At 42.2% G+C, this 20,881-nt stretch overlaps 3 protein-coding genes across 4 annotated transcripts; 1 reads left to right on the top strand and 2 right to left on the bottom strand.

The window, feature by feature from the left end:
* Positions 1 to 1,939: 1,939 nt before the first annotated feature.
* On the bottom strand, positions 1,940 to 5,688 carry dnajb1a (DnaJ heat shock protein family (Hsp40) member B1a). The gene is made up of 3 exons (XM_012871001.3): positions 5,047 to 5,688; positions 2,668 to 3,224; positions 1,940 to 2,566 (listed from the first exon to the last, which is right to left on the bottom strand). Exons 1-3 carry the CDS (start codon positions 5,255 to 5,257, stop codon positions 2,336 to 2,338), a joined length of 999 nt encoding a protein of 332 aa, XP_012726455.2. The 5' UTR covers positions 5,258 to 5,688; the 3' UTR covers positions 1,940 to 2,335.
* Positions 5,689 to 8,810: 3,122 nt separating this feature from the next.
* On the top strand, positions 8,811 to 17,897 carry tecra (trans-2,3-enoyl-CoA reductase a). 2 transcript variants are annotated; one of them, XR_004928386.1, is made up of 12 exons: positions 8,811 to 9,735; positions 10,146 to 10,197; positions 10,327 to 10,371; positions 10,482 to 10,585; positions 14,114 to 14,229; positions 14,353 to 14,458; positions 15,783 to 15,855; positions 15,941 to 15,984; positions 16,073 to 16,130; positions 16,260 to 16,348; positions 16,672 to 16,900; positions 16,966 to 17,897. XR_004928386.1 is itself a non-coding variant. In XM_012871000.3 (11 exons), exons 1-11 carry the CDS (start codon positions 9,568 to 9,570, stop codon positions 16,843 to 16,845), a joined length of 1,029 nt encoding a protein of 342 aa, XP_012726454.1. In that variant the 5' UTR covers positions 8,813 to 9,567; the 3' UTR covers positions 16,846 to 17,897. The 2 variants fall into 2 exon arrangements, 1 of the variants encoding a protein (XP_012726454.1); XM_012871000.3 differs by having other exon boundaries at positions 8,813 to 9,735; positions 16,672 to 17,897.
* A 1,597-nt stretch (positions 17,898 to 19,494) lies between these two features.
* On the bottom strand, positions 19,495 to 20,733 carry LOC118558622 (sterile alpha motif domain-containing protein 13-like). Its single transcript, XM_036129078.1, has 2 exons — positions 20,424 to 20,733; positions 19,495 to 20,330 (listed from the first exon to the last, which is right to left on the bottom strand). The coding sequence occupies exons 1-2, from the start codon at positions 20,526 to 20,528 to the stop codon at positions 20,184 to 20,186; spliced, it is 252 nt and encodes an 83-aa protein (XP_035984971.1). The 5' UTR covers positions 20,529 to 20,733; the 3' UTR covers positions 19,495 to 20,183.
* Positions 20,734 to 20,881: the final 148 nt, after the last annotated feature.

Below are 20,881 nucleotides of genomic sequence, written 5' to 3'. Positions count from 1 at the left end.
CCATGGTGTTGCACAGTTGACCAGAAAGGGACTTTGACGTTTCTTACCTACATTTCCAGAACAACCGTCCACTCCATCTTTAACAGTGACCATGATAGGGTTGTCATTGTTGGGTCTAGTGTCTCTGTACTTGCTATTGCGACAAGATCCAGGTATCTCTGTAGCTTTAGCAACTTTTTCTAGCACACTTTTTCCTTCCACTCAACTTTCCATCAAAATGTTTGGATTAAGACGCTTACAACACTCTAACAACAGCCAGCTTCTTAAGCATTGACCCTTTGTACCTTAGTGACTTCCCCATGACTATGCAGGCCATAACATAACTTTGCCATGTTAGAAATATATATTTTGGTCTTGTGCAATGTTAAAATTTACGGAGCAACTTTTAGATTTTTAGTAGCCATACAGACCAAAATTTACAGAAATAAAGGCTTAAAATATATCCATGGATGTAATTAATATATAAAAGCCTACCCTTTTTAATTTAGTTACCAATATCAATAAAAAAACTAGTTATGGGTTAAATCACAGCTATTCTAAATAACTCAGACACACCCATATTTCTACAGCTATTTGTGTACGGACATGCGTTTCTCAGATTTCAGTTTTTCATTAAATGAGAAGCAACGATCACAATAAGTAAAGCAATAAGTAAAGTAAATATTTAAGACCCAGGGAAATATTTTTGTTTGTAGAGAATTAAAGCAAATTTAAAACCCTCTAATGTAAAATAATTTTTTTCCTTCGAACATTTTAAGGCACGTGATGCTGGGAACGTGTAATCCTACGTTTAATCTCAAACTCTTATGCAGACTCTGCATAGCATTTGTCTGTTTATTGTTGCTTCAGCTGTGCTGTGGCTGCTTTTCTGAGTTAAATCGTCTTTGCTGTTACAGAATCAAGCATTTGCTGTAACAGCCTTTAGGTGACGTTGCAAGGATCTGCTATTGAGAAAGAAAAAAAAAACTACTTGAAAGGCCCTCATCGACTGAAACAGACATTCAGCTCTGTAGGATTCATTACCAATAAAAAAATATTTTAAAAAAAAAGTCACCGGTGAAGTCATCAAAGTGTGCTTTACAGATTCTTTAATGTAAAAATCAAAAAGGATAAAAAAATATCCTGTAATAAGCGGATTTTAAACCCTCAGTAACATATCGTAAAGCATAAAAACAAAATATTAATGCTTTTTAATTCCCCCTTAAAAGAGGAATGAAGTAAACAGGCGTTTTGTTTGCATGTCACAGAGATGACTCATCTCTTAGTTTGCGTCTCCCGTCTGTGTCTGAAAACCTAAAACCCAAAAAAAAAACAACAAACAACTACAAAAAAGAAAAAAGAAAAAAAAAAGCAGAAACAGCAGCGAGTAAAAAAAACTGTCCGTCAAATAAACATGACCCGTTGAAGCACTCGTTTCCAGGAAGTGGAATAAAAAATGAGTTGAAGAAGAGAAACTAAATAAAAATAATTACAATAAAGATTTCAGAGCTAGTGCACACCTTTTCCTGCTTGGCAAAAAAAAAAAAAAAAACAAGATGTTAAATCTGTGATTTATGCATAAAATAAAATCCATGTTTTATATCGTTTAACGGGTTAAATAAGGTAATCATCAATCAGACACAACAGCAGGATTTACACTATTTTTTTTTAAAGATGCACATATAATTTAATCAGAGACAGCTGTTTGGCACAAACAAATAATGTGCATGGGGTGCAATGTCTTTAAAAAGCTTAAACATCTTCAACCCTTTTAATGATCAGACTTACTGATCTGGCAAAAATGTATCCCCCCCCCCCCCCCCTGCTTCCTTCCCAGGCAGGAGAGCCTCCAGAAGTTCCCGCCGACGCCCCTCCGTGTCAACGCCGACGTTGCGGAGGGGCGTCGCTGCATCGGCCTGCGATCAGCCGGGATGTTTCGCGTGCAACGTCACAACCTCAGGTCCCTTCGGTGCCGTCGCCGTCCGCATTTTGTGACGTCGCAGGATTATTACGATCGAGGGGTGAAACGCTGAACTTTTACTACGACACAAATCAGGAGATATACATTTCTTCTGTCCAGACACAACTACGCTCAGGCAGGCGTCGGCACACCTGAGGTTCGATTAAGGTGGCCGGCCGCACGCTCCCATAAACGTCTGCGGGGGAATATAATCCTCTCCCACAAAAAAACCCCATTAGCCGTGCAAACTTTGAAAACGGTTGCTTCTACGGTTGCTTTTTTTCTTCCTTCAAATAAAACGCTGTCCAGGTGCTGAAACCAGAGCCTGAGTCGGCCAGGGCCGGAACGCGACGGCGAGGCAGGAAATGTTAGCGGGTCGACCCGGCGAGTCTTCGGTCACATGGGGAGGATGTGCTCGAGGGCGTCTCGCGTGCCTTCCCCCAGCTTGTCGGGGAACTTCACCGAGAAGTCCAAGATCATGTCGCCTCTTTTCTCGGGACACTTGGACAGAGGGAGCCCCTCGCCGGCGATGCGCTTCTTCGTGCCGGGCTTCACGACGTCCCTGGAGGTGACGGTGATGGTCCGGCCGTCCAGAGTGGGCGCCTTGACCGTGCATCCGCATAGCGCCTGGGGACACACACCGAAAACCCGGAGGGGGGGGGGGAATGATGGTAATTACAATCATGTGCAGAACTTTTGCTCTGAAAAGCGAAGGAGGGATTGCTTACCTCTCGAAGGGAGATCTTCGCAGGGTAAACTATATCTGAGCCGTCTCTCCTGAACACGGGGTGGGGTTTGTCCTTCACCACGAACACCACGTCGGCGGGAATGTTGCTTGGCGTTTCGTCGCCCTCCTTGGGAAAAGTGATTTTCGTCCCCTCCTTCCACCCGCGCTTGATGTTCACGGTTAAAATCTTGTCCTCTTTGCGCACGGTGCAGCCGTCGGGGTTGAGTCTCTTGCGGGAGATCTTCATCTTCTTCATGCACCCGGTGAAGACCTCCTCGAGGCTCACCTTCAGCTCGTGCACCACGGGCGGGTCCTGCCTCCTCTCGTGCGCCCTGTGGGGACCGCCGGCGTGGCCCTTGAAGGACCTGTGGAAGCCGCCCATCCCGCCGAACGCCGAGAAGGGGTCGTCCGCGTCGCCGTCGATGGACGTGGAGAAGAAGTGGTCGAACGTGCCGCGGCCGCCGAAGAACTCGGCGAATATGGCATGGGGGTCTCCGCTGAAGGTGTAGTTGAAGGTGGGGCCGCAGTGTTCCCCGCCGCCGCCTGAACCCTTTAATCCTGTCAGATAGGAAGGCGACAAAGATCAGGGCTGGGAAGAGCAAATGACTTCTGAAAGCTTTATAAACCTCTAGACTGTTAGACCAAGACCTTAGATTTAAAAGTACCATTAAAAACTCCAAGGTATGGAAATTAAATTCTCTACCAGGGACAGCCTGAGGTTTTATGGGGCCTTGGGCACAATTGGATCTGGCATCCCACTTCAATTTAACTTCTTCAGATAGAGGCATGATTTGTGGCTTAACTTTTCAGCGTACTTCATGCTGCACTGCAAAAAGGGAACTAAAAGTAAGTCCAGTTTTCCTGAAATTTTTATATTTTTCCTTGAGTTGAACAGCTAAATAAGACTATTTGCCAATGGAATGAGTATCTTTACCCCTAAAATAAGATAATTAGATACCCTGCACTTGAAATAAGATGATGGAGATGAATTGTTTTTATTTTAAGTGCAAAAATCTTATTCCATTGGCAAATAGTCTTATTTACCTGCTCAAATCAAGGAAAAATACACAAATTTCAAGAAAATTTTACTTACTTTGAGTTCCCTTTTTGCAGTGTGTCAGTACAGGTCTATTTATGTAATTCCTTAAATCTGCAACTCTGACACTAACCGGGCCTGAGTTTAGTTAGTGAATTTTAACTCAGCTTTCTTGAAATAATAAGAAAATATGGTTAATCACAATTTAGTTCGTGATTTCAGTGCTTCCATTAATGCTAGAATTTGTTAGATGACCACAAACATTTACCAGATTTTTCGGACTATAAGTCGCTCCGGAATGTAAGTTGCATCAGTCAAAAAAAAAGCGTCATCAAGAGAAAAAAACAACATATATAAATCGCATTTATTTAGACTAAAAGTTGACATTTAATCTGGTAAGGCAATTTATTCAACTGCACAGCTGCATCCACAATGGGCTGAATAATATGAAACATACCTGGGAGGTTGAATGTGGGAAATCAGCACAACAAGCCACCAACTCCAACCGGGAAAGTTCTCATCAAAGCATTTCGGTCTAATTACGCTGAAATTATCTTAACGAGGCTACATGCTAAGCTAACAGTACGACACGGATGTTTCAGAGCAACAAAAATCTGACGTGCATCAGCAACGTTGTAAAAACGCCCGGACAGCAGAGAGTAAACTCACAGGCCCTGAGCGCCCTCTTGTGGCTATTAGACGTAATGGTTACTACTTGGTTCATGTCGGTCAATACGATTTCCCATTTAAATCTGATATATAAGTCGCAGGATCGGCCAAACCGTGAAAAACAGTGTGACTCATAAAAATAAAAAATACAGTAAGTGTGACTAAAAAATAAAAAGAAACAGAAACCAAAAGTCACTCAGTACGCCTCTTTTCACGTCAGTGGAGCTTTCAGAACAAGTCGCCACCGAAGCAACAGCGCCCCCTGGCGGCCCATGGCCCCTAAAGTCGCATGCGCATCGGGCCGGCTCCGGGTTTTAGCCCACATAACCAGGACACCTAAGCATGGCTGTATGGCTGTGCACCAAACAGAACCAGAAAACGCAAACCAAGCATCAACATAGTGGTCTGCGTGTTTTCTGCTGGTTGAAGCCACGACCGTCATCTGAGTCAGCAGGAGGACGTAAGCGGACAGAGCCCGCCGATTCCAGCAGGTTCTCCGGCTGCATCATCCATTGTGCACAGACCTGTACAGTGTGATGCATATATATATATATATATATATATATATATATATATATATATATATATATATATATATATATATATATATATATTGCTGGCATAGTGGTGCAAGCCAGAAAGCAGCGTGCGCAACTTGAGTGAGTAGTTGGGTACCTTCTTCTCCATAGCGGTCGTAAATGTCTCGTTTCTTGGCGTCGCTGAGGACATCATACGCTTCGGCAACCTCCTTGAATCTGTCTTCGGCTCCGGGCGACTTGTTTTTGTCCGGGTGGAAGCGCAGAGCCTGCTTTCTGTACGCCTTTTTGATCTCCTCGTCGGAAGCTCCTCTGGCTATTCCCAGCACATCGTAGTAATCTTTACCCATCACAGTGGCCGGGGTTCGGCTCCGCTTCCCTCCCCACCTCCGTTATGAAAGCCCGGTCAGCGCGGACATCCAGGGGGTCATGCGTGTTCTGCACCCCCCCCTCCGCCTCTCCACGCCGCAGCTGGTGTCACCTCCACGGACACACACAGACGCACACACACACACACACAGATACACACGGGGGGAATAAAACAGTCCTGATGGCTGTGACAGTCCGAGGAAAACTTTCTTCTCTGAGCGCACAAGCCGAGGGTAAGAAGGCTCCGTGTATTTAGTCCGATTTGTCTGAATAAAAAAAAGTGAGGAACAAAGTGTACTTGGCGATGAGTTGCCGCTGCGCTGGAGAGAGAAGCCGGCGCAGAAACTTCTGGAAGAAGCTGACGGATGTAGGTCGGGAGGATTCCCTCCAAACAACTTCCGGTTTCACCTGACCCAGTTACAGGACTTCGTTTTTTTTTTCTTTTTTTTAAACCGAGCAGGCGGTGTCCCATGAATGAAACTGGTACTTTGGTACTTTCTTCATATACATTTTGGTGATAAGCCGTAGGTTTGTTTAATATATGTTATAAAATCTGAAAGATGTTTGCGTCCACTGGGGAGGAGGGGTTCCGTTTTCCGCGCCCTTCAAAATAAACCAACCCGGCTTACATACATGTTATTACACAAGTTTAGAGACAGTTTATTTCCCAAATGCAAGAGTTGTGACTCCCATGATTTCTTCATTTAGAAAAAAAATCCAAGGAATCTTTACTTAAGGAAACTTTCACTGTATAAATGTGAAAATGTAGCCGAACCGTAAATTTGCCGGGCTTTAAAAAGTATTTTCCCACGCGGGCTTTTATTTTGGTGTACTTCTTTTTCATATCCTCATCTAAATTCCATTATCCGAGACAAATAACTTGGATAAATACAAAATACACTCCTCATATCATGATTTCCATGGTGGTGGACAGCCGCCTAAATAAAATAGCAACGCCCCTTATTGTCATAACATCAGTTGTTGAAAACCACCTTTTTTTTTTCAAAGCTGAGTGCAGTTTGACGAGCAGCACCAAGATGGGTTTATTTTTGCCAGATTTTTGGAATCAAAAACATCACTTCCATAGAACTTGTCTCACAATATAAAGGCTAAAAGGTCTCAAAAAGCCACATATGCTGCAATCTAAAGACACTCAAGAACAAATGAGACAGTCATTTAACTCTGGGTTATTAAGTTGGCACAGTGAACCACCCTCTACAAATGGAGAAAACGTGGAAACATGTCAAACCTTCCTAGCAGGGGCCCGCCTACCAGAAAAAAAAATTCAAAAGTGCATCAAGGAGTCCTCCAGGATGTCGCTGTAGCATCACATGTCTCACTCGCCTCAGTTAAAGTCAATGTTCATAACGCCACAATAAGAACGACCAAAAACACGGCTAGCCAAAAGGAACACAACAACCTTTCTCCCTTCCTCTGTCTTCATGACCAAAAGTCTTTTGAGAATATATTGGGTGGATTTATGACGCTAAAGTGGAACTTTTTGAGAGGTTTATGTATTGTCTGGCATAAAAGTAGCAACGCATGTTAGAACAAAGAACCTTGTGGCTCCAGTCAAACATGGAGGTTGTTGCGTGACGTTCTGGGACTGTTTTCCTTCATCAGGATTTCAACAACTTATCTTAATTCCTATTACCATGAATTCTTCACGCTATCAGAAAATCCTGTGTTAGGCCATCGGTCTGAGACGCAATGATCCAAAAGAAAACCAGCCAGTCTACCCGTGAGAGCCTCAAAAACAGGTGGTAGGAGGGGTCTAGTCAAACGCCAGTGAGAAGCTGTCTCATGCCCTAAAATAAGTTATTTACGCTCATAAACCCCCCAATGTGTCTGAATGAAACAGTTCTTTAAGACTATTCTTCATGCAGAGGGCTGGTGTCTATCTGCAGCAGTCAGAAGCTCAGAGGCGGGGTACACCATGGACGGGTTGCAAGTTCATCGCAGGCACAGCTGGTTTCCATTCAAAATGTATTTGAAATCTAAGATTTGAATTGAATCTCAAATGTAGAAAAAAAATTAAAAAAACACTGGACCACCGTTATTCTTAATTAAGCAAAGATGAATCCAAACGGAAGAAGCTGAAGCTGTATGCGAAAAGAGGAAAGACCGCAAACCCTGCTGCTTTAATGGAATTCAGTATCAGCCGGTGCTGCCAACCAAATACATTTGATGGCTTGAATATCACGAAGCGTGACCACGTCAAACAGCAAATGTTGGCAGCTCGATGGTGCGGGGCATCCGGCTGAGGCGAGTTATAATACTCTACCAAGAACAAAGGATGTCAGCAATGACCAGTCCAGAGCCAGTCCCTATTACCACCATGGCCGAGCAAACAGTGACATCAGTGCGGGAATATAAATATCTAGGTATCGTAATGGACTCGCAACTGTCATTCAAAACTCAGGTCAAAAAAATGTGAAACAAAATCAAATATAATTATTGGAATTTTTTTTAGACATGTTTGAAATAATTTGACATTTTCGAAGCTTCAAAATTTTATCTAAATGCAACAATTCTTCCTCATATAAATGACTGTCTGACAACCTGGATTCAGACAAGCAGGATTACATAACAGCCAATAATTCGACTCTATTCATCGTAAAATATTAAGTAAATATAAGTTTCTGAGCTGGGACAAGATGATTGTATATTCAGATATCGTACAACAGCTCTGAAAGCAAAGAATATAGTAAAAAAATAATAATACATAATCAAGATTGTTTTTTTAGGGATAAAAAAATATATATTTAGCATCCTGTATTTTCAACTGTCTATTATCAGTTCTAACAAAAAGTTTCAGCCAAAGCTAATTAAATATTAATTTGAAAAAAAATCTCAAGGGATTTTATTGCACTGCAAAAACTCAATTAAAAATAAGTACAATTTTCTTGAAATTAGTGTATTTGTCCTTAATTTAAGCAGGTAAATAAGAATATATGCCAATGGAACGAGTATTTTTACACCTAAAATAAGATAATTAGATAAACTGCACTAGAAATAAGATGATGGAGATGAGTTGTTCCTATTTTAAGCGCAAAAATCTTATTCCATTGGCAGATTATTTAAATTTGCTGCTCAAATCAAGGATGAATACACTAATTTCAAGAAAACTTTACTTATTTTTAGTCATGTTTTTGCAGTGTGGGACCGCAACCTAACATTAAAAACACAATAAATATTACATTTAGTTTGCACCAAGCAAGTTTATATTTACTGGGACTGCTGCAACAGGTTTATTTTAATGCGTCGCTATCCTATCGAGTTTCTTTTTATTTACGCCACTCTTGATACCGGTGCCCTAAAATTAATCCCCTTTTATCCGACATTCAGATTTCTTACTCCTTCTCTGGTTTGCTGATCGTTGAGCGCGGCACAGGAATGTTTTTGATCAGAGACGCGATGCGAACAAATGCTACCTGGTCGTACAGCTCGGACCTGTTATAAATAGAGCGCGGAATACAGACATGCAGCTGCCTATGTGAGCTGATGCGCAGACCCTGCGTGATGAAAGGTATCTGATCTTCTCCCAATCAGCATTTTCTCCACTCTCCTCCCACCGCAAAAGCTTTCAGCGGTGATTTAACACACGGGTCCTGAGATCAACATGTCGTCTTTGTTCCCGAGTCCAGAAGAAAAGAAGAAAATACCAACTCCGCGTGTGGCCTCATGGTGGGAAGAGGACTGTCATGTGTTGGCATGTAGGAGAGATTTTTTATTTATTTTTTTACCTGATGGATTAGGCTTTAAGTAGAACCTGTGACTGTGCAACTAAGTGTGCAGGAACGTGGACGGTATACGTGTTTTAAAAGTCTAAAGAGGGCATATTGGCATGTGTCACTGGGTAGAGCTGCATGCGGCTTCCTGTGGTTACCGAGCTGGTGCTGAGCGAATCAGACGACTTATATTTAGCCTTGCAAATGGTGTGCTATGGATTATGTTTTGGGGTTCTCCAGTTTCGTCTTCGGTGCGTTTTGTTGCGTGCAAGGAGGGCTCGCGGACGTCCACGAGGCTGCTGTTCAAGCACTGAACGGGTCTTCTTCGTGGTCTCAGGCCGGCTCTCCTTTGATTGAAACGTCCTTTCTACTGAACTCCATTCTCACACTTCAATACCCCCCCGCCGTCTCTGGAAGAGGCCCCTTTCGTCCGTTCGTCTTGCCTTCTCGGCTTTGAGACGTCTCCGGTTTGGATCCCCGAGGTCTTCCGAGCCCAAGCTGTTGTGGGACGTCACCGATTGCTTCGTCCCACTTTTTGAAGTTTTGGATCAAACCGCGTCATGGATATCCTGGCCTTGGAGGCGAAGAGCCAAAATGGAGCAGAATCTGAAAAGAAGTCCACACCGAAGCCAAAGGCGAAGCCGCCCAAGAAGGCCAAAAGGATAGTTTACTTTGAGGTGGAGATCGTGGACTTGAAGACTAAAGAGAAGCTGCTGTTGTTGGACAAGGTGAGTGTCACCTTTTGATAAGGCTAAGGATATTCCCATCTTTTTAAGTCACTTCGGTTGAATAAAAATGACAAAGTCTGCGCACACGTGTTGTTTTACGAATAAATCCCTAATAATCCACCCGTTACCTGAGCGTGTCATTATCAGTTACGTGTCTATTGAGCGAGCGTTGCATTTAGGAGGTGAGAATTCCCTTTTTATCCCTGAAGAATGATCTGTTCCAGCTACAGCACATGCCTGTGCTGCGTGTCATGAAGATAGACAAACATGATTAACAGGATGCCTCAGCATGCAGCGGTGCGCTGGAGGAAAACAAAATCCCACGGAAATAAAATAAGTGTTATTTGTGTTGAAAATGCATGTTATGGTCAGCGTTGCTTATGTGCTCTATCTCCACAATGTGCTTCTAGGTGGAGCCAACTGCCACAGTTTTGGATATTAAAGCCTTGTTTCACAAATCATGTGAGTTTCTCGTTCATGTAATTTTATTTTTTTTGGCAAATTGGTGTTCAAGAATTTTGAACACCAAAAAAATCTATTTAATATTTAGAATGGTAAGAGTGATGTTCTCGTTATGCGTCTTTTTCTCAGATCCAAAGTGGTATCCAGCCAGGCAGTCCCTGCGTTTAGACCCAAGTACATACGCATGCTTCTCATCCTCTTCTCTCGTTTATTCAAAGCCCCTTTTTTAGATAACAAGGGGATAGTATAATGAGATGCTGTGTGATTGTTATTTTTTTTTTTAGAGGGCAAGAGTCTCAGGGATGAGGAAATTCTCCAAACACTGCCTGTGGGAACCACGGCCAGCTTTTATTTCAGTGACCTAGGACCGCAGCTCACGTGGGGAACAGTGAGTCCACACAGAGACATTCAATGTTTTTGACCATTAATTGGGAAAATGTTCATTTTAGCCACCCTATGTTGAATAGATTGAATTGAATTTTGATTGTATTGAACTTATAACCAAAGGAAAAAACAAAATTACAAACGAAAAAAAAAAAGGAAAAACAAAACAAAAGAAGAAAAACAGTAAAGTCCAACTTATATTTACTCGTTATAAGGCGCGGGTAGAAGTAAAAACCTGTTTCATACCCACTCCTTTTCAAGCAAAATCATTCTGATCATTTCTTAGTCCTCTATGTGTTAGCTTAATTATAACACTCTACTTTTTATATTACTGGTTTCATCTCAATATCTATAAAAACTAGTGTTTTTAAATATATTCATACCAGTATAAGTAAGCACCGGTAATTTCGCTCATAATTATCTAAAGTCATAAAATGAAAGGTTTAAACTGGTTTTCTTTTTTTTTGTTCTTCACTTAATTTGATGAATTAGCCCCTTTGTTAATCCATTATGCAAAATCTTTGAATCTGATCCTTAGTTACTTAAAAAAAAAAACATGAAAATAAAAAATTCACATCTGTTTTCATGTTCATATCTGCCCTTTTAAGCCCTCGCGCACAACAGAGGGTCAGAAACCCCTAAGAGACCAATTTCAACCCAATTTTTCCAAGCATCTAAAAGGCTTCTGTAGTCCTGTAACATTCATGTGTTTTAAATATAAACCACCACCCTGTGCACCTCCCGAACATAAATATCAGTCTGCAGTGACAGATAGAGGTGATTTGCTGTCGCTCTCTCTCCCCCCTCCACTCCTCCTGCGTCGAGTGTCCTCTCCAGCAGGACATTTAATCTCATGGCCCCATTTCTGCCGAAGGTGTTTATCCCTCTGACCTCCCACTTGCCTTTTATTGTGCCTCATTACTCACCCTCATCCGCACCGTCCCTTCATCCGCCTACGCCCTCGCCGACGTGAACGCAGCCACCCGGCAGCTTCGCGGGTGACGGTGCGGGTCGAGCCCCGGGCAGAGAGACCACCAGGAGCTACCGGCCATGCAACCTGAGCCGAGGCCTTCCTGGAGCTGCTGACTCAGGAATCTGTTTCACCGTCAGCTGAGACGCTCCACTTGATCGTCTGCGTGTTACAAGTGGAGTGATTTACTTTACCGACGTAAATGTTTTAGAGTAAATGTCAGGGTTGCCTGTAAGTGGGGCGTTTTTTTGCATTGAGGCGCTAACATAAAATGAAGCCAGGGTCTGGACTGGTGCTAGTTGCGTGTTAGATCTTCTTTTAGCAGATATTTTACACCAACAAGGTTCCTTTCGGGTATTCAGCATTCAAAATTTCCTTGTGACTACATTTTATTCAGTGCAATGCAAGTTTTCTGTAAGACTGTAAAGGCCATGAAACGAGGTTGAGTTTAGCATCCGGTGAACCATTTTTGTTTTGATTTGGCCAGAAGTTCAGGATTATTTACCTTTTAGAGGTAGAGCCAACCTATTTTAGAGGTAGAGCCCATGGGATTTTTATCTAAAACGTCCTGCTGTTTCAAAGACGTCATGATTAACAAGAATCAGTGCCTTTGGAAGAGAAACAGGCCCAGAGCATCACAGATCCTCTGCGCTCCATGTGGCTACATCCATACAGAGCTGAACGCTGTGTCGGCACATGAAAAGTTTGAGTGCAAAGATGAAGCCGCGTAAAGCTGGCGGAGCCTTCATAGGCGATGTCATACCTGCACCACACCAGCGTGTGGCTTGGTAACACTGCTATAGTTGTAACAAAGGAACAAGAGCAGGGCGAAAACAACAGACGTAGGAGAGAGATGAGAGTGGACCGACAACAAGGCAAACGCCAACTCAATGGAGGAGCAAAATATGAGCAAAGTTTAATGTGACTCAAAATTCACAATAAATTGAATATGCTGGTGAAGATTCTCAGTCAACCAGGTCATGGTCATTCCAAAAAAGTTAAAAACGTTAAAAACAAAGCAACTGGACTTGTTTTCCGTGGTTGAAGACGTTTCGCTTCCTCTCCAGGAAGCTTTCTCAATTCAAAAAGTCTGGAGTAATGTGGAGTACCAAGCTTAAACAGAGGAGGAGGCTTAGGTTTCAACTCTCAAAAACTTACAATACAGGTATAGAATTAATTCCGGCCAATCATCACCTCAATTCTCACCCTCGTATGGGTGATCATAACATCGTTCCTTTAAGCCAGGCCAATAACAACCCTAAAGACTCCTCGTTACAGAGAAGTGGACCAGTTTCAGTTCAATCTGCTGCATTAATGGCTTTAACGACTGCCCATTACTAAGGGGGTGGACCTGTTTCGGTTGAATTTGCATGTTATCTAAGCCATTACAAGGCCTTTGTTAGGCAGCAGTATAAAGCTTGGTACTGCACATTACTCCAGACTTTTTGAATTGAGAAAGCTTCCTGGAGAGGAAGCGAAACGTCTTCAACTACAGAAAACAAGTCCAGTTGCTTTGTTTTTAATAATTTTAACTTTTTTTGGAATAAATTGAATAGTGTCTGAGACACAACCTCACCTCCGAAGTCCGCTATTGTTGTTGTTTGTGCTAGCGCATGCCTGTTAAGGGAGAGACGTTGGATCGCATGCGCAAACACGGCAGGCCCGTGGCCGGTTGTGTGAACAGGGGCTTTCAGAAGGCGCTGACGCAGCTTTTAAACTTTCCCACTCTGGGAGTCGGCTTCAAATTTGGTTCGATTTGTTAGATTCGTCGGGACGGGTTCCTAATCTGACCAAGAAGTTTGTCGGATACAGCCAAACACCGCCTTCGTTTTGGACAGGCCCAAAAACTGGTTTCAGCTAAAGTCCCTGTAACAATGAGGAAGCTACTTGTTTACGTCTGTGATGGCAGGACAGAATCTTTCTGTTTCCTGATATTCCTCTCAAAATCATGGTTTTCATGTAGATCATGTCTGATGCTTTGGATTCAGACTCTGTGATCCCAAAATGACACATTTTGCTTCCCTAACAGGGAACCTTTTAGAATTTTTATTTCCTTTACTATCCTTCTCAATGTGCCTGTTGGGAAGATAAAAATGAGTCCTGATCCAGCCCAGTGGCCTGAGATTCGCCTCAGCTGAACACAAAGTTATTATTTTCTAAAAAGTTCAGATCAACCTAAAAAGAAAAGTATAAATAAAAAAAAAAAAAAAGAATTGGCTACATTTAAGTGTTGCTAGAGGAACTAAAATAGCGCCTCCAGGAATTTAGTTAAGAGCAAGAATTTCCTAGCAGGGGCTGAAATTTAGGGTTTTGGTTTTCAAAATTTTACAGTGGTAGATTATGCCATTCTAATAAAACAGGATTTATTTTTAACAGTATATGTTTTTTTTCCATTAGCATAATTAAATATGTCTGGAACCGTATGTAATTAAATTGTGTGATCAGGTGGCTGTAATTTTCTTTCATGCGTTTTGTCTAACCCTTCGCACAGTTTTACTTCTATCTCTGCAAGTAGAGAAAACTAAAGTTTAAAACATTAAGCTCCCGTTTTCTTGATTTCAGGTGTTTTTATCGGAATGTGTCGGTCCGCTGATTCTGTACCTAATGTTCTACTTCCGCCTTCCCTTCATTTACTCTCCGAAATATGACTTCACCACCAGCAAGCACTGGGTTGTGCAGTAAGTCTGAATTTGCCTTTTGAGTTCTGGGATCTTAAGGTTTGCACAAAAAATATCAGTGTAAAATGGGCCGTATAATTAAAAATGTGTAACTCGTGACTGAATATGTAAATTGTGTTACAGCTTGGCCTGCATGTGTCACTCCTTCCACTACATGAAGAGGATTTTGGAGACGCTGTTTGTTCATCGGATCTCCCATGGGACTATGCCTCTCAGAAACATATTTAAGGTGAACCTACAGCTGCTTGAAGCTTGATTTAGATTGTTTTACTTGCTTTCTTCCAGCGTCCTCATCATCAGGGTTACATTTTTAATGTGATCACTTCTGTCAGACTTGGTGTTTCAGAAAATTTTTTGCATTTTTTTTTTCCAGTATTAATGATCAAGCAGGTACCCAGCCAGCAATTTGTGAAAAGACCACTGAGCTATATAATACACTGGAGTGCTAATCACCGGCTGTTAGAACGAGTCGCTTTGAAGCCACCGGCCGCCATATTGGTACTCCCTATTTCCCCCCAGTAACTAGGGAATATGTGCGTTACAGCATTGAATAACGAGGATTTTCTCATGTTCAAGGGGGGCTTAAAACTTTTAAAATGTCAAATGCCATATACTTTTATGCCATGTTCTAAAACTATCAAGTACTGAGAAAGTCATGTGCTGAAATATTTTGCATTTTATCTGTTTAAATATACATATATAACATTTATAAATATATAAATAACAATATACAAAAACATATTTACATATATGTATACATATATCTACATATATACATATACACATACTTATATATACATATATATATTTAATATACATGTAAAATATTTTAGCACCTAATTTCCTAGTAGTTGATAGTGTTTGTACATCCACTGACTGTAGAATTACCTGTGAAACGTTTTCACACAGCCAGAAAACTGCTTGTTGTTGCAACCAAATCCTATGGGATTCTGTGAGAGTAGGGAGTAGCAAGATGGCGGCCAGTGACTTTAGTTTTTCGGCAAAATCAGCACTCCAGTGTATTATATAGCTCAGTGGAAAAGACGGCAATTCTGGTCTGAAACGATCATTGATTCACCAGAGATATACCAGCTCTATGATGAAAGCGTCGTTTTATTCAGATTATTCTATTTTAGATGCTGCCTAGGTACTTATTTACTCTTAAATCCGCCCCTTAATGGACTTTGAGAGCAAATCAAAAGCCAAGGCATGGCTTTGTATTGTGATCTCAGTTTTTAGAAGCACAAGTGGTACATATGGCTAACCTTCATGGTATTGGGGTAAGGGTCATCTCCTCAGACCCAGCTCATGGGGCTTTTAGTTATTATGATCCTGCTCTCTGAAACACTCATGTCACATTCTAGTGTCTTGCTTTTGAGACAAACTAAGAATGTATCTGTTTTTTCAAACTTTTCAGATAGGCTTATGTATTTCGTTTAAATATAGCCCGTTTCTGTTCAATTTTATTCTCGGCATCATGACCTGCATATGTCTTTTTTTAATTGTCTTTTTATAAAATGCGCTCTATAAATAAATTGGACTTTCTCTTCCAGAACTGTGGCTATTACTGGTGCTCCGCAGCTTGGATGGCATATTACATCAACCATCCTCTCTACACTCCACCCTGTAAGAGCTGACTACTGAGATACTCGCTTTTTAAATGTCAAGCAGAGTTGATATTTTTGGTCATTTCTCTCTAAAACACTTCCAGATTATGGGCAGCAGCAGATAAACACAGGGCTTTATATTTTCCTGGTGAGTTTCAGATCTTACGTCTCATGTGAAACCAACCGATCTGACGCTTTGTCTTATTCTCATTGTTGGATTTCTTTATTTTTTAAAGTTCTGCCAAGTCGGAAACTTTTCAATCCACATTGCGCTGCGTAACCTAAAATCACAAGGTGAGTGTTTTGTTTGCAATACAAACATTTATGAATACCCATCGCCACTCTCTGTTTCTATTATATTTCTTTCAGAATTTATTGTTTTTTTTCCCCCAATCAAGCAAATTATGTCCTTCATTATTTCAGGCTCAAAAGTTAAGAAAATACCTTACCCAACAAAAAATCCCTTCACGTGGATTTTTTGGCTGGTCTCCTGTCCAAACTACACATATGAGGTAAGGATTCACATTTATCCATATTTATGTATTGTTGCTTTTGAGAAAAATGCTTCACAGAAATAAAATATAAATTAGTGGGGGAATGCTTTTTAATGTTAAATGTTTAATATGTGGTAAAAAAAAAAAATCTTAAGAACAATGTTTTGCATTTCAATATAATTTATTTGGCACATTTTTACACTAAAGGGGAAAAAAAAGGTTAATGTGTTTTGATCTGGGCAAACAAGACGCGCTTTTGCTGCCACCTACTGGCAGACAGCCTGTCATGCGCAGTCAGTACTGAGCCTTTTTTTTCCTCTGTGTGGACCTGTCGCTCTCAGCTGGGCTCGTGGATTGGCTTCACGGTGATGACCCAGTGCGTGCCCGTGGCCTTCTTCACCCTCGTGGCCTTCGTCCAGATGACTGTGTGGGCCAAAGGAAAACATCGCAGCTACTTAAAGGAGTTTAGGGATTACCCCACCCTGCGCTCATCCATACTGCCCTTCATCCTGTAGCCGGGTCCGGACGGGAGGACAGTCATTCCTGCACACGTCCACCACGCGTGCCGAGGTTAGCCGCGTAACAGGTGCATCTCCATAAAACAGAATACCGTCAAAGTGCTCGTTTATTTTCAGTCATTCGGTTCAAAAGGTGAAACTGGGCGCCACGCTCTGCTGACTTTGGACTTGAGGAAACACCGTGGACCGACAGCGGCAGGTGACGTGGCCGTCCAGATCTCCCATCGACTGTGGATGCTTCACGCTGGACCTCAAGGAGCTTGGATTTTTTTTGTACTTTTCCTCTTTGTTCACAGAGTGCCAAGCAATGTGATTGGAAAGTTGAGTGGAAGGAAAAAAACTGCGGTTGGAAAAAAAAAAAGAAAGGTGCACAAGCAACAGTTGACAGCAGTACTGAGAGGCCAAATAAAGATGTACAAAAGGTGTGGACTGCAGGTGGAGTCAGTGCTGCGAGAGCCGCCGCACACGGACATGTCCTTGGGTTGAGCCCCTCCTGAACCAGAGACGTGTTCAGAAGCATCTTACCTGGGCTAAGGAGGAAAAGCACTGGAATGTTGCTCAGTCCTCCAAAGTTATCAATTCAGATGAAAGTAACTTTTGCACAAGAGAAAATGGTCAACATAAACGCTGTCTGTAACAGATTATGTACTCCATATTCAGAATATATGAAGATCCAGTTTCACATTATGAACGCGGTTATCGAAATACATCAACTTTTTTTTGAAGATATTCTAATTTATTGAGATGCACTTGTGAATGCATTTTGGTCGTTTTTGTTGTCTGGCTGTTCGGGCGATTAAAGACAACGAATCGCAAAGCAAAGTCTTACCGTAAAGCGTGTAATTTAGTGAAATGTGTCGTTTTGTATTTTGCTACTTTTAGTTTTTTTTCGGATATCCGATCCAAATTTCTCCCAAGGTTGAACCGAAGCTGCTAATCTGGTTTGTTCAACCCAGTGTCGGCCTGGAGCTGTTTAAACGTCGCTAAACCGTTAACAGCGTTAAACTGACGCCGTCCTCATGTGAGCTTTACAAGATTGTTTGAAGAAACAAACAAAAAAAAAGACGAGTAGAAATGTATTTTTAAGTTAAAGGTTTGCATACAAAGTGTGGACTATTTTCCTCATTGGTACAATAAAACCCTGCTGCTTTCTTTTTTTTTTCTTTTTTTTGCAGAGATTTTAAAGTCAATAAACGATCCAGAAACAACCAACTGAGAGAGAGAGATGAGCTTTATTATCCAACTTTGGAAGAATTTTCCCATAACACAGATAAAAATGGGGAGAGGGTACACTTGAGATGAAGACTTGATAATATGGAATGTTACACGGTTCGACTGGCCATCAAAAAAAAACACAACGCCAGGACAGACCAACTTTAAACAAACAACATGACATATTGCATTTCAAAAAGGTTATCCGTAAACAGTCGCTTAGCAGCTGGATTGAACGTCAGGCTACACTCACTGGCCACTTTATTAGGCATACCTTACCAAAGGTCCGTGTATTGGGCTTGAAATAAACATGTTCTTAAGCATGGTGCTTTTTTTAAGTTTGTGGTCTTGAATTTACCAACCTTAATAGGCAATACCGGAGCCGATATCCGATCCGGGTGTCGGATCGGTGCATCTCTGGTTATAACCCAGGTATGCAGGACACCACCTCTGATCTAGAACCACAACAGATCAGGCCACGGAGCACATGGGCTAAAGCTGCAGAAAACCACACTGGCTGCTACTTCTGTCAGGGATAGGAAACTTAGGCGACTGTTTTCTCAGGTTCGCCAAAATCTGACAACAACAGATTGGAAAGAAGTTGAAGTCTGGATTTCAACCAACAACCAAAATCAAGGGTCAGAATGTGGCGTAAACAGAAATAAAAGCATCTTGTTTCAAAGGGAACTAAAAGTACAATTTTCTTGAAATTAGTATATTTTTCTTTGATTTGAACAGCTAAATAAGACTATTTGCCAATGGGGTGAGTATTTAAAATAATATAATTAGCTATTCTGCACTTGAAATAAGATGATGAAGATGAATTGTTCCTACTTTAAGTGCAACAATCCTATTCCATTGGCAAATAGTCCTATTTACCTGCTCAAATCAAGGAAAAATACAAACATTTCAAGAAAATTTTACTTACTTTGAGTTCCCTTTTTTTTGCAGTGCAGGCTGGTGGTCGGGGTGCAACGGTGTAACTTAGGACCAAACTGTTCATTGTCTAAACACTACAGTCACCAGGTAGACTCTTCATTTAAACAATGAACGACGACGACTGCTTCCGGCAGAATGATGCACCCATGTCACACAACTGAAATAAGCTAAAACGGTTTTCTTTGACACGACATTTAAAACGTCTCTGCCCAAGAGCACTTATGGGATGAGGTGCAAGAGGATGTGCAAATTTGGACCGACTGTGTGATTGTATGCCCCCCCCCCCTCCTTCCCGCAAAACCTTTTGAATCTACGCCATGAAGAAAAAAAGGCAGAGCTGAAGGCACCACAGGGTCCTGCCCCCTTGTGTTAGCAAGGCGTACCTAATAAAGTGGCCACTGAGTGTACATAACCAGTAAGAGGAGCATTTCTTGCAACATTATTACTTTATTTTGCTTCTGTGTAGGAGCGCATTTTTAACGGCGCTGCATTTTATTTTTTTTTGGTCGCTTACAGCTGGAATCGGTTCCCCCAAATGAAACGGTTGGACCACAATCGTTTATAATTAAGACTGCACATATAGATAGTATAACACATAACGGGCTAAATGCGTGGAGCACGGACACCGAGGCCGTAATCCACAGCAGCAGCTACCGGTGGAAACAAGTCAGGAATGAGACGAACGTTCGACGCTAACTTTTTACATCGACTTCTGACGCTTGACTCTCACCACCGAGAGAAAAGGAAGCACAGCGGATGTGCTTTAAGTTCTTAGTGACCTTCGGTTTTTAAATCTTGCAGAAAGTTGACAGGATGACCCCCCCCCCCTTGGAGTGGGTCTCAGTGCTGTGTACCGTACGCACCAGCGTCACTTTAGCAGAAAGGTCAGCACGGCTCCACTCAAACTGATTTTTCTTGCAGCTGTCTTTTGTCTCCGCAAATTGGCCACAGGAGTGGAAAAAAAAAATAAAAAGTTTGAAAAATCGAAGACCGTAATGAGAGGTAGGATGACTGTCTTTCAGCTTCTGGTCGTTCTCACAGTGAAGGCGAAATCCTCCGCAGCCTTTTTCCCGCGCCGCGCGCCCTCTACGCATTTATACATGAAGGAGGACGGGCGGGCGGATCCAGATGGCGGAGGGAACTGCATGCACGTTTCCGAGTTCATACGGCGCTGCTGGTCCCCGTCAGATGTCGTCACATTCCAGGAAGTGGGTCCTCTGCAGCACTTTGACGTGGCGCTCGTAGATTTTGAGGGCGGGGCCGAGTCGGATGGACAAGCCCGTCAGGACGTCGCTGCGCTGCATCAGGAGGAGAGACTTCCCGTCGATTTCCTGTCGAGAAGAGATCCCGGGTTATTTATCATTGGAGACGATAAGATGTCCAGCGCGTCATACCAGAGGATGGGGAAGCTGAACCGAACTAACCTGCGTTCGAAAAGCCACCGCCTGCTCTGGGAATCCCGCCGCTGAGAAGTAGCTGGCCACGTCCGCCACGGTCCACTGCAACAGGTTCTGGTTGGTCTTCTCCATCTTCACCGAGCTGGAGAAAGATTAAACAGATTTCTCACCATGAGGCAACTTTGAGCTGCGTTTTCATGCTTTGTTTTCTTATTGACACGAAGAGATGTCAGTGGGTGTAACTTGGGGTTCATTGTCTTGTCAAAAGGATAAATTATCACATGAAAGGCACGGTGTACAGAACCGTGTCCCCATTATTTGGAAACTAGCTTTACGACATGAGACACAGCCACCCATGACACTTGCGAAGCAGAATACGCTTGTATTTGTCTTCAGGTTCTCAGGTGGTAACTAAAAGACCATGACACTGACGGCTAAAGCTTTAAATGGAACATATCGTGCTTTTCGGTTCTTTCTTTTCACGC

Source organism: Fundulus heteroclitus, unplaced genomic scaffold, assembly GCF_011125445.2.
Source record: "Fundulus heteroclitus isolate FHET01 unplaced genomic scaffold, MU-UCD_Fhet_4.1 scaffold_135, whole genome shotgun sequence".
Taxonomy (NCBI): Eukaryota; Metazoa; Chordata; class Actinopteri; order Cyprinodontiformes; family Fundulidae; genus Fundulus; species Fundulus heteroclitus.
The sequence above is the reverse complement of the archived record's forward strand: the minus strand, read 5'-3'. Positions and strand labels throughout refer to the sequence as shown.